The sequence below is a fragment of the Podarcis melisellensis genome, assembly GCF_964234715.1.
Source record: "Podarcis melisellensis genome assembly, chromosome: 2".
Taxonomy (NCBI): Eukaryota; Metazoa; Chordata; class Lepidosauria; order Squamata; family Lacertidae; genus Podarcis; species Podarcis melisellensis.
Window position 1 is genome coordinate 67439503 of NC_138529.1, and position 12371 is coordinate 67451873.

The 12371-nt window shown below is 43.9% G+C and overlaps 1 protein-coding gene across 19 annotated transcripts in view; it reads left to right on the plus strand.

The window, feature by feature from the left end:
• Nucleotides 1-11691, plus strand: part of NSD1 (nuclear receptor binding SET domain protein 1) — a 69043-nt gene extending 57352 nt beyond the window's left edge. For 18 of the 19 annotated variants that reach the window (XM_081900962.1, XM_081900957.1, XM_081900974.1 and 15 more), the window contains 5 exons: nucleotides 916-1032; nucleotides 1296-1437; nucleotides 2275-2381; nucleotides 3055-3256; nucleotides 3891-6637. In XM_081900962.1, coding sequence (XP_081757088.1) covers nucleotides 916-1032; nucleotides 1296-1437; nucleotides 2275-2381; nucleotides 3055-3256; nucleotides 3891-5740 — 2418 coding nt within the window. In that variant the 3' untranslated portion in view covers nucleotides 5741-6637. Of the gene's footprint in view, nucleotides 1-915; nucleotides 1033-1295; nucleotides 1438-2274; nucleotides 2382-3054; nucleotides 3257-3890; nucleotides 6638-11430 lie in introns of those variants that run through there. The other variant, XM_081900966.1, reaches the window with a different exon arrangement.
• The last annotated feature ends 680 nt before the right edge of the window (nucleotides 11692-12371 follow it).

The window sequence follows — 12371 nt, forward strand, 5'->3', positions numbered from 1 at the left end:
TATATAGTCAGTCTTTGCCTTCACATATATAAGTTGGGTTCTGTGCTAATGGAACCTTGAAACAATCTGAACTAGATTTAGCAGAAATCAATATATGTCAGGATTTCCCCAGATGAGTAGTATTGCTTACCTCTCTTCTTTTCATCCTACACCGCAAATTCTTGAGTGCCAGTTTTTCATCACGCTTCTGTGTTTTAAGAAACAGATGGAAAGGACTGCTCATTAGACTGTTTCTAACCCCCACATTTTCTTACACCAAAACCATCCTTAATTAATACCCATCTAAGTAAAGGGATCTTAAACCCCATATTTAAACTGAGTGGATTACCAAAAAAATTTCTATCAAGGCGATGTCTGCATTTGCAGTTTTTACTGTTGTAAAAAGTAACTACTGTAAATGCTTGAATTGCTGAATTTCAGCTCTCCTAGGCAAACCATGAGCCCTAAATCTTGGCTACTTCTCGTGGTTAATTATGAATTAGCTCAGCACAGCAGTAGGAGGGTTAGGGAGGCACTAAGCACTCACAGTTTTCTTTTTTGGAGGCCATGGGTTGGCATAGTGTGACAGGCGTACCAGACTACAAAGAGCAGTGGTCTAGGTCAAAAGAAACCAGTTTGTAATAAAACTGATGGTTATGATGCTCTAGCATGTTTTATTAAGGAATGCAGTTTGGTACCTAAAATAGAGATGGTGCCTCCTCAGGCTCACCTTCCAAAAAGCACTAAAGATTTTGGTTTCCATGAAAAGCTATGAATTAGTTAGTAACTTTTGTTTTAATGGGTGTGTGTTTTGTTCATTTGTTTCCTATGCGTATCTCTTCCCATCCCCAAACCCCCTGAGTTTGATTGGTCTTGGCTTTGTATTCAGAGTACTGTTTGTTGTTCTCTCATCTCTTCCCACTTCCACACTTTCAGGGTGAGTTTGTCAACGAATATGTGGGAGAGCTGATAGATGAGGAGGAATGTCGGGCCAGAATCCGCTATGCCCAAGAGCACGATATCACCAACTTTTATATGCTAACTTTGGACAAGGTGTGTGAAAACATTCCTGTTTTCTATATCTGAAGTAAAATACTGCTAGTTCATGTACGTTTGAAACAATAAGATACTGTGCCTTCTGTTGGCATTGGTTTTAGATTGCAAGACCCACCTGATCTGTGTGTGTGCTTTCTTGGAAAGACATCTCCCCCAACCCTCAAATTTCTTAGAGCATTCAATATCTGTATTGCACTGCTTATAGCTAAGAATAAAGTTCTGTGTTTTGAAAGGCTTGAGTTCTTCCCTGTGCTTTTTAGGATCGAATAATTGATGCTGGACCAAAAGGCAATTATGCTCGATTTATGAACCATTGCTGCCAGCCAAATTGTGAGACACAGAAGTGGTCAGTGAATGGAGATACTCGGGTTGGCCTTTTTGCGCTCATAAATATCAAAGCTGGTAAGGAGCCCTAATGATTAGTAGCCTTGTTTCTGATATTTTGGCGTATGTATCAAGAAATGAAAGTCTGCAGCCTGAGGGCAGGTTTAACTAATGAGTCCCACTAATGGAACTCTGTTCAAGGACTTCTGCTGATTCAGTGGCACTTCTCTTCTTTTCCCATTCTCTCACTGAAATTGGCTTTGTGGTGGGGGGGTCAATAAAACCCCCAGAACTGCATGTGGGGGGAGCAGAGGGGGTAATTTTGTCTCACAATCTGAAAAGCTTGAGCTGATGGAACGATTGCCATAGCACTGTTGGATTCCTCCCTGAGTGTTTGCATGTAAGAAGTTGAGATACTTCTTCACAGTAAGTCACATATATCTCTGCGTTCACCATCCATTACATATAACAGAAAGCTTTAATAGGTAGCGGCTGTCATAGAATCAAAGAGTTGGGAGTAGTATTTTGAAGTCATTTCCCAACCCCCTGCTCAGTGCAAGATACAATACAGCATCCCAGACAGGTGGCTATTGGTGGAAGGTATGTTCTTCTATCTGTGTATTTGTACTATATTCACAATGTAGGAAATTTCATCCTGCTTGTTGAAATTTCATCTTGCATGGTCCTCAGGAGGTAAGGTAATGCAATTCTACTAAGTCATAGACCTTTGTTGCTAGCCGGCACTGGAATTTCAGCACATACAAGGAAAAGTAGAAGCAGCAGATTCTCCTCAGCATTTGCACATCTTTTTTTTTGAGGTGGTTGGTTTTTCTTGTTTGTTTTTAATCTTTTATTCCAGGTTTAGCAAAGCCTATTACAATCCAAATGGGTCTCATTGATTTCTCTTATTACCAGGGACTGAGCTGACTTTCAACTACAACCTGGAGTGTTTGGGGAATGGGAAGACAGTCTGCAAATGTGGTGCTCCAAACTGCAGTGGTTTCCTTGGAGTAAGACCAAAGGTATTTCAAACCCTTATTTAGATTTCTTCCTTCAGCTGCCTTTTGAATTGCTTGGGGTTCATTTTTTACTTAATTTAAAGGAATCTTGTTCTCTTCAGTATACTCCTCTCCAAGTTACTGTGTGATTGCTATTGCTGTTGATAAAAATGGCACCCCTTTAAGGCCCACTCTGCATTGCTTAAATCAGATGAAAATGGGGGGAGGCTGGAAAAAGCCAATGTCAGGAGAGATCTGTGCTAATAACATTAATCACTGTATAGGGAAGTTTTAAGTGTTTGATGTTTTACTTTATTGGATGTTTTAATTTGTTGGAAGCCACCCAGAGTGACTGAGGCAACCCTGTTAGATGGACAGCATATGAATAATACATTGTTGGTGTTGTTTTCCTGACACAATGGTCAGGATGAATGTAAAACTTCCAATGTGTCCAAAATGAATATATGTTTGTTAGGAACTTTCATAGCTGGGGAAACTCTGGGTTTATTCATACTAGGAAAACATAATCTTATCATATGGCCTATTCAGAATTGAACTGTTTACTTACCCCTCAAGAATTGTGATTGCAGCTGTTTTCCTTTCATCAAGTCAGCTAAAGAAGTTTAACAGAAAGAGGTATGAGGACTGGGATTTGTTCCCTTTGAGCATTTACTCAGTGCCATTGTTTTGTCTCCAGAACCAGCCACCTGCCTCTGAAGAGAAGTCCAAGAAGTTCAAGAGGCGGCATGGGAAGCGTAAATCCCAAGCAGAGATTATGAAGGAGCGTGAGGATGAATGTTTCAGCTGCGGGGATGGAGGGCAGCTGGTTTCCTGTAAGAGGCCAGGCTGCCCAAAGGTGTACCATGCTGACTGCCTCAATCTGACCAGGCGTCCTGCAGGTCAGTCACGTATTCTCACTATTATTCATAGAAACTTAAGTATAACAGCTGCATCGATAGCACTAGCCTCGAGCGAGAAATGATGCCTCCCAAACTTAGCAGCTGGTGACAGTTCATATAATAAAAATGGGAGGAGAGCCCAGCTGCATCAGAACAAAGGCCTATCTAGTCCAGCATCTTGTTCTCACAGTGGAAGCCCAGAAGCAGCACCTGAGTGCAACAACACTCTCCTCATTCATGTCCCTCAGCAACTGGCATTCAGAAGCATACCATCTCTGAGTGGAGTGCTTGTTTGGTGTGGACAAAAGACCAAATAAAAGGAAGTTCCACCAGCTCAGTTTGCTAAGTTTGAAAACTTGATTTAAATCATTACTTTTGTTGTTGTTGTTGCTTGAACCAAAACTAACTTGAAACACAGTGGTTAGAACTGAATGAACAAACCAGCGCATTTTACATAACTGCAAAGTAATTTATAATGGCAAATGGATGCCTGGTAAACTAGAGCTGTTTTGGATGATATCCCCTTAGCAACCTCCAGGGTTAGTCCAGGCTTTCTTTCTTGTTGATTTCAGCCATTCGCCGATCTGACTTTCTCACCTCCTCTTAAGCTGCGCCTTTTTTTTCTGTGCTGCAGGGAAATGGGAATGCCCTTGGCACCAGTGTGACGTGTGCAGCAAAGAGGCGGCTTCCTTCTGCGAGATGTGCCCCAGGTCCTTTTGCAAGCAGCACCGAGAGGGCATGCTCTTCATCTCTAAGCTGGACGGACGCCTGTCCTGCACAGAACACGATCCATGCGGACCTAACCCTCTAGAGCCAGGAGAGATTCGTGAGTATGCGCCTTCCACAGAATCGGCAGCTGGCTGCCAAAACACTCAGCCATCAGACGAGCAGCCTGCGGCTACAGGCCCGAAATCTCAGCCGTCAGAGAGGCTACCTCTGACTGTGGCCCTGAGGCTGCAACCCTCAGATAAGCCACCTTCCTCTTCAATGGCTCTGAGGCTAAAGTCCTCAGACAAGCAGCCTTCCTCTGTCGCGCTGAAGCTGCAGTCCTCAGATAAAGCACCCTCCACCGTGGCACTGAGGCTACAACCATCAGACAAGCTGCCCTCCACCCTGTCCCTGAGTTTAAAGCCCTCAGACAAATTGCCCTCCACCCTGTCCCTGAGGTTAAAGCCCTCAGACAAATTATCCTCAGCCCTTGCCCTTAGGTTGCAGTCGTCAGATAAGCCGCTCTCTGCCGTGGCGCTCAGGCTACATCCCTCAGAAAAATCGCCCTCCACGGTGGCCCTGAGGCTACAGCCCTCTGAAAAACAGGCTTCTGCTGTTGCCCAGAAGTCACAATCGTCAGAAAAGCTATCCTCCACAGTAGCTCATGAGTCACAGCTATCAGACAAGCCGGTCACTGGAGAGGCACCAGGACCTCAGGACAAGCCACCTGCTCCGGAGGCATTGGGACCTCAGACAACAGACAAAAGCTCCACAGTGAAACCACCAGGATCCAAGAAGTCAGAACTGTCACCTACTGCAGGCATACCCAGGTCTCAGAATTCGGAGGAACCTCCTGTTGCAGAGATACCAAAGCTCCAGGTGTTGGACAAGCCTGCTGATCCTGAATCTCCAAGGCCTCAGCCACTGGACAGGCCCATTTCTCTTGGCCCAACACCCAAGCCCTCGGGCAAGTCTGTTGCTCCACTGAGCCTACGATCTCAGCCAGTGGTCAGACCAGTCACCCCCATAGCCCTGAGGTCTAAACCATCAGAAAAGCCAGCCACTCCTGTAGTCCCACAGCCACAGCCGCCCAACAGGGCTTCTACCCCAGCAGATGCTCGGCCCATGCCATCAGACAAGCCTTCCACTACCACAGGTCTGAGGCCTCAGCTTCCTTCCCCACTAAGCCTGAGGCCTTTGCTTTCAGAGAAAGCACTGAGGCCTGTTGACCAGAACGCTCAGCCAAAAGAAAGAGGCTCTGTGACTGTGGAGCAGACTCCTCAGCAGAAAGAGCGGACATCTGTATCCGAGGAGCAGCCTTGCAGGCCTACAGGGAAATTTTCGGGCTATGTTGGGCAAGCAGCCCACCCTCTAGAGAATTTTCAAATACACGAACAGACCCCTTGGCATAGTGCGAAAGGACTGCAATCGGTGGAGCAATCGCTTTGGACAGCTGAGAAACTGCAGTCTCCTGAGCACAGTCTTTGCTCAGGCCAAGAAGCCGCATCTGCACCTTCCACGGAGCAGCCATTTTGGCCCACAGATAGATTGTGTGCATTTGAACAACCCCTTTGGCCTGCAAGAGAAGCTCCACTGCCTTCTGGACAGGCATCGTGGCTGCCCAGAAACATTCAAACGTTGGAGCAAATCTCGTGGCTCTCTGGGAAAGCACAGACACCTGTGGGGCAGGACATTTTGCCTTTGTCTGAACAAAACGTGGTGCTAGTACTGAACCAGGATTCCCCTGGCCATGAACCTACTGAGTCTAAACCTTAGTGAAGCCAGTTCGAGGCCAGACGGGTCACTATTTTTGTTTTGTTTGTTTTTTTATTGTATGGGGAAGGGTATTTTGTTTCTTGGGTTGTTTTTTTAAAAAAAAATCACTTCCCCAGATCCTTGACCTTCCAACATCCCACCCAAACTACCCACCTACATTTACCTAAATCCGAACGATGCCCAGCCAAGCAGCAAGAATGTAGATGGCCTGTTCCGTCTTCATTTTGGAAACAATAAAGCTGAAATAAAGGAATCCACTGTGGATAATAATCTCTAATTCCATTGAAATAATCAAAATTACTAACCTTGCATGTCTGAGTGACAGGCGTGCATTAATGGTGTGTCTCCTAGATTTGCTCCTACACTGTTCCAAAGAAGTAGCTTCATTCCATCTCACTAGTTGCAAGCCAGCCATTCTGTACTGGCACCTTGCATTTCCAAAACAATTCAACTGATGGAATCCCGTCATTGGAGAAGTGAAGCGAAGGGACCTGACAGTTTCCTCCCTAGTTTTCAGTTCTCAGAGTTCTGTTTTAGGAGAGTGTTTTGCTTGAGAATATGCTGCCAGGGCACAACAAATACAGGTGCTTTTTGAAGAAACGTTACTTGAAGTTAGCTGAGAAGCCCAGTTCCACTAGGTGGAACTGTCTGCTCCTTTGTGAACAGCTGAAGATCCTTCACGGACTTTATAATTGGAGGTGGGGGAAAAAGAAATTCAGAGATATCATCTGCTAGCATTCTTATCCTGGGACTTAGATCTCTAGCACAGTAAAGTCAGAGCCCCCACATAGGCAGAATTTTGACCACTAAAGGCAACAGCAGGTTAGACAAATGAGTCAATCTCTCTTCTGGATTTTTGTGGTGCATCATTGCTGTTACCTAACTTTTTTGGATGAATGAAACTAATCCCCCCCTCCACTACAAGCAGTTGCTTAGGAATCATGTTTGCATTGTTTACAGTAGTCCTAACTATTTGGGGTGCATTCCTCTGGCTAAAGTATGTCACCTCAGAAGGCGGAACAGAACTAATAACCCATTTGAGAATAAATGTTTCCAGGATAGAAAGCGTGTTTTATTAATCTTACCTTGATTAGTCTCCAGCTTAAAGTATTTCCCATCTTACCAAAAAATACTGAAACAAAAACTTGAATTTAACTGGGCTACACTGAAGAATATCTGCATGTCAGAAACAGAGGTAGCTGAGGTCATAGTTCTCACACTGGAACACTAAGGGCTGCAGCAGCTGGCTTAGATCTCTCTTCCTTTCTTCATCTCTCTTTCCCAGTCAGTGCAGCGCTCTATTCCTGGTGCATAGCCAGGCTGGTATTATGCATAACCCTGGTGGAAGTGGCTATTGTTACCCAACCAGACATAAATGCAGCTTGCTATGGTGCTGGTTAGATATTGTTGATGAACTATATTGAGGATCAGAGATGTTACTACTTACTTGGCCCTGAATATGTCTAGGTTTCTTCATATCTTGGCTGTAGGAGAGTCAATCAAGCATACCATGCCAATATTTCACATGGTGGTTTCAGTTAGACACACTGATGTCTGGAGGCAGCTTAACAATCTCTCTCTCTCTCTCTCTCTCTCTCTCTCTCTCTCTCTCTCTCTCTCTCTCACACACACACACACACACACACCTTTCCTGCTAACTTTTGCCTCCTTTTCATGTTCTGTTAGCCTGGATAGCTGAAGTCGCACAGTCTGTCATGCTTCAGCTTCAAGCAGCAAATTTGGCTACCTCCTAATTTGCCCTTTTTAGATTTCCAGGTGTTGTTTCTGATCCTTTTACTTTGGTTTCTGATCCTTTTACTTTGAAGCATATATCATTGGGGTATTCAGATCCTCTGTAGAATTGCAATAGTACTACAGTTGATCCTATACAGTGGCAGTTCAAATTCTGACCCAATACTTTTTTCAATGCTGGCTTTCCACAATGATGGTACCTGCTGGGCACTACAAAGCATTCCCCCCCACCACCACCACCACTGTGCATCTCATCCTCTCCCCTGAATCATTTCCCTCTCTCTCCAAAGCTAGTGACTTTGCAAAGCATTATAGCTAACGGAATCTTAGTTCTTAACATTGGTTTTCCTCGAAGACCTGCAGGCTCAGCGGTTGCTTATTGCTGAAAATGGGGAAATGCAAGTACATTTTGGTTTCTGCGTGACTCCTGCACAAAGGGAAACAGGACAACTCTTCTGAACGAGACAGAAACAAGAAGCCAAGGGCATTTTACTAAAACCTTTTTTAAAACAAAAAGATCACCTTTTTAAACAAGCAAGCCAAACCAATCACGAGGTTCAGTATGTTAAATATTTCTCATGTGTGGAAAATAATAATAATAAAGCTCTAAATTTTACATATTTAGGCCTTCCCGTGAGCTGGACTTTGTCGTGTAGATTGTGTGTTTAGGGCTTCCTTTGTGCCAGACCCCACCCCAAGCCAGCTGTACCTGTAACAAGAAAGATGCCTGCACTGCTTTGTCCAACTCTGTTCTTGCAATGTCATGTGTTTTTAACTAGCTATTTGTTTCATGGAAAAACAACAACAATAAACTGTGAATATTTTTGGTGGAGGCTGTTTTAAATCTTTAAAACAGAGAAAAGTCCATTTTGCATTCATTCTCCTGAGTGTAGGTGCTAGGGGTCAAGAATGCGTGACACGGTAGGGGATCTGTGCAGCAGGCACATTCAGAATCTTTATCTAGGAACTCCTGCTTAAAGTCAGTTGGATTTTTGCATGGCATTTCAGCCCCTGTTGTCTGCTGCCGCCCTGCTTTCTCCGTTTCCCCCAAGAGCCTCTCTGTACAGATTCAGTTTTGCCGCCGCCTCCCTCCCTGAAGGACTTGTTTTGTAGAAACAAGAAGCTGATCAATTAAACTGGGCATCTGAAGTAGAAAGTGTCACGGATGTATGTGTGGAGTGTGTGTATCTGCATACCTGTAGCACAACTTTATACTGATAGCATCTCTCCAAGTCTGGAGGCTGGTGTCTGGTTTGTTATGGTAAGTAAGGAGAAAATCCCAAGGTGCAGATTAAGAGAAATGCTACGCAGGAACCTCACCCAATCGGCACCTTCAACCCAAAGCAGGGGTGGTTTCCTATGTGAAATGGGAAGAGCCAGTCACTTCCATAAGACACAACATTCAATTAGGAAGGGACACTGGCCAAGCAGAAGCCAAGTGCTGTTTGATTCTGAGGGATCCAGAATGCAAACAGACACAGGCTAGGAGAGTGCTGGGAGAGATATTGGACCTGAATGCTTCCCCTGTTGTGTACCCTTTTACCTAGTGTGAATCAGCTACCTGTCCAAGAGCTGGGCTGCCAGAAACAAAATTTGATCCTGCTTCTTAAAATGGTCCAGGCATGTTCTATTCTGCTGTTGCTTATGTGGTACTTTGCTAGGGGTGTGAGCATGGCAAGCGGCTTCTGGTGTGCAAATCTTACTCCCCATCATGTTTCTATATTTCATGCAGAAAATAAGGTGCTATAATGCTGGGGTCTAGCGGGACATAGAGCTTTGCACATTTTGTGCTTGAAAATCTGTGCCAAGAGGCCAGATCTGTGGCAGGAAAAAGCTTAATTGAGTACTGTGACATTTGAATCATGCAGAAAAAACAGATTTGTGTATGTTTGCTTATTTCATAACTTACTCTGTTTCTGTTAATCATGGGAAGGGGCAAAGAACTAGGTATGACAACAAATTTTGCCCAGCAACTCTCCTCCACCCATGAGTATCTGAAATTAAACCAGGAATCCCCCACCCCACCTTTTTTTTTTTTACACAAAACAATTTAAGGATGATTCAGCAGCATCCAGAGCGTCTCAAGCGCCAGATTCTACACTAGCTCCATAGTTTCATGGAATAATAGACTATAGTGGAGTCAGGTAGTTGTACTTGCACCCTTGACTGGCATTGTTTACAATGAAGCTAACAAAATACAATTTCCGCCCCATTTATAAAATATTCACACGTAATTAAAGTTTTGCCACATGAAAAATACGTAGTTGCTGTACAGAATGGAGCAGATCATTCTCCAGAAGTCAGGTGTTCTGTCTCTTTGCTTTTCCCTATTGGATGTTTCTCCAAAAGTTAGAGCACCAACGGGACTGGGATTAGATCAACTGCAAGTGCCTAGCTCTGTTAAAAAGATGTTCATGTTTATTTTTGAGCAATTGGGGTATTTATAGCAGCTCAACAGGGTATACCTCTATTCAGTGCTTCCCTCTGCCCCTCACTTTTAATGTTGCAAGAATTACTTCCCTTTTCAGACCCCAGGGTCGTGGCCTGAAGAGGGTTCTTTATCTTAAAATATTTGGAAACTCCTTGTCTGTGCAATTGACTAACATGCTGCTAAGAGACCTGTGATGGGACTTTCCTAGAATGCATCACCTTTTGCATTATGCTGTGGCTACTAAGGTGGTTATTTGATTGGTTTAGGGCAGGGGTGAAGAGCAGATGTTGAACTCCAACCCCCTCACCCTGGCCTTACTAGCTCGGGCTGATAGGAATTGTATGCCAGTGTCTAGAGGGGACACAGGATCCCCACTCCTGGTTTAGAATGAATACTTTGGAATGGAGGAGCTGAGCTGTAGGCTTTTGTAATAATAATAATAATAATAATGGCGACAACATTTGCAGCCTATGTAATTGTGCTGAAATGGAATAAAGCCTTTCCCCTTTCCGCCAAATCTGCATGACTGGTAACATACAAGAATTTGTTAACAAATGCATTGAGTGTGGTGACATTTTGCAGTATTGATGGATTCCCTTCCATGGGAGTCAGAGGGCTAGGGATGCTGGGAATGTGATAATTTTAACAAGTATTGGATTTCATGTCTGAAAGCAAGAGATGTCAAAGCACATTTCGCAAGTACTGACAGAAGGCAGGAATAGAAGTTACATTTTAAATGGCCACATTTTTGCCCCCCATGCTCCCAGACTCTGATTTTCTGGAAGATGGGATCAGTGTACAAACGACACTTAGTTCCTCTTCTCCCTACTGAGGCAGTGTGGTCTCTTGAAAGTGAATGCTTGCAAGGGTATTTGTGCATAGGAAACCACTTCTCAGCCTACGCAGAGCATCATCTTGGAAACATCTGGAATTTCATTAACCCTATTCCCTTGAGTGGGTGCTGAGCAGATGTGGCAAGGGGCAGCTCAGTGCCATTCCTTCCATTTCTCCTCAGCAGCATCACAGGGCATATTCCTTTGCTGTAGCAGCTTATTTCAGTAATGTATGGTGTGGTGCTTTTGAATTGTTCAGGTCTGTAATGTGTTGGGAGAGAGAAACTCTTCTCTAATCGCTTGACAGTCCCATCCCCCCCATTTTGTTCCAAAGGGGTTTGGGCAGGGCTAAGACTGGAGAGCTCTCCCCACTCATTTAGCTGCTGGTACAGAAATGGAGTAGCGTGTAGTGCTAACGGAGATGAAATATTGCATTTCCCCAAGCTGTATTGCTTTGCCCTCAGGCAGTATGCTGCATGCTGACTCTCCCAGACTCTCTGCTGGGAGTTGTGACTGAACAGAGCAATTGCAGGAGAAGGCCTCTGGGAAAAGTCCTGTTCTGCAATGACACTCCAGTGCATAATTGCAGTATTTCTGCATGAATAATGGGGAAGGAATTCTTTTCAGTGCATCTATTGTGGTTACCAACAGTCAAGCATAATGTCTTTTTACAGAGCTATCCTATTCTCATCTACGTTCTCTACAAATGGCTGGCAAGGGAAATGCTTTACACTATCTACATTAGAAGAAGAGGAAGAGTTTTGGCTCGTGGATTCTTATTTTTCCTCCCCTGACTCATTTAACTGTGTGTGTGTAAAAACTATGACAATGAAAAACAAAGTTGTCCTACCCAAATGTTCCCAAAATATGTACTGTAATTCTTTGTATATAAAAGAAAGCAATTACTGTAAAGTAAAGTTTAACTTTGCTCTTGACTGTGTGTGCTATTTTATTGAGCCTAGACATGGCAGATTCTAATCTGCTTTTTAATCTAAAAAACAAATTGAAATCTCTGTAAGTTTGTATAGAGACACGGCTGCCAGGAATATAGTAGGGACCTTGAATTTGTGGTCTTCTGTGGGTCACAGCTGGGGGAATGGAGAGGGGGCTGCTCAGCTTGTACCAGATCAAAACAGTTTATAGCTTAGAGAGAAGTGGTTTTTCAGAATGATACAAAGTCTGATATATTGCTCTCAATTATAACTTGTGAGGTGCATCTAACCATTTAGCAACTAATTCTGAAAACTCAGCTTCCATAGAGACTTAAAGGTTTGGTAAATCAACCTGAGAATGGACCTTTATTACCAATGTAGCAAATAACTCTTAGGAAGCTTTTGGGCTCTTGCTGCTTGTAGAAAGCCTTTGAAACTTGACACAGAGGTAGATGTCAATGGAACTACAGCCCGAAGATCACTTTCAATACTATTGCACCCAAATTTTAGTGCACTGAGTGAGGGGCCCTGCCTTGTGCCTACCAATTGCTTTTCCCCCAGCCACTGGCCACTAGGTTAGCCAAGACCAGAGTTGCACTATGGCAGTTACCTGTAACAATATAGTAAAAAGACATCCAGGCATATATATTTAAAGCCATAAAACACACTCCAAAACATCTAAG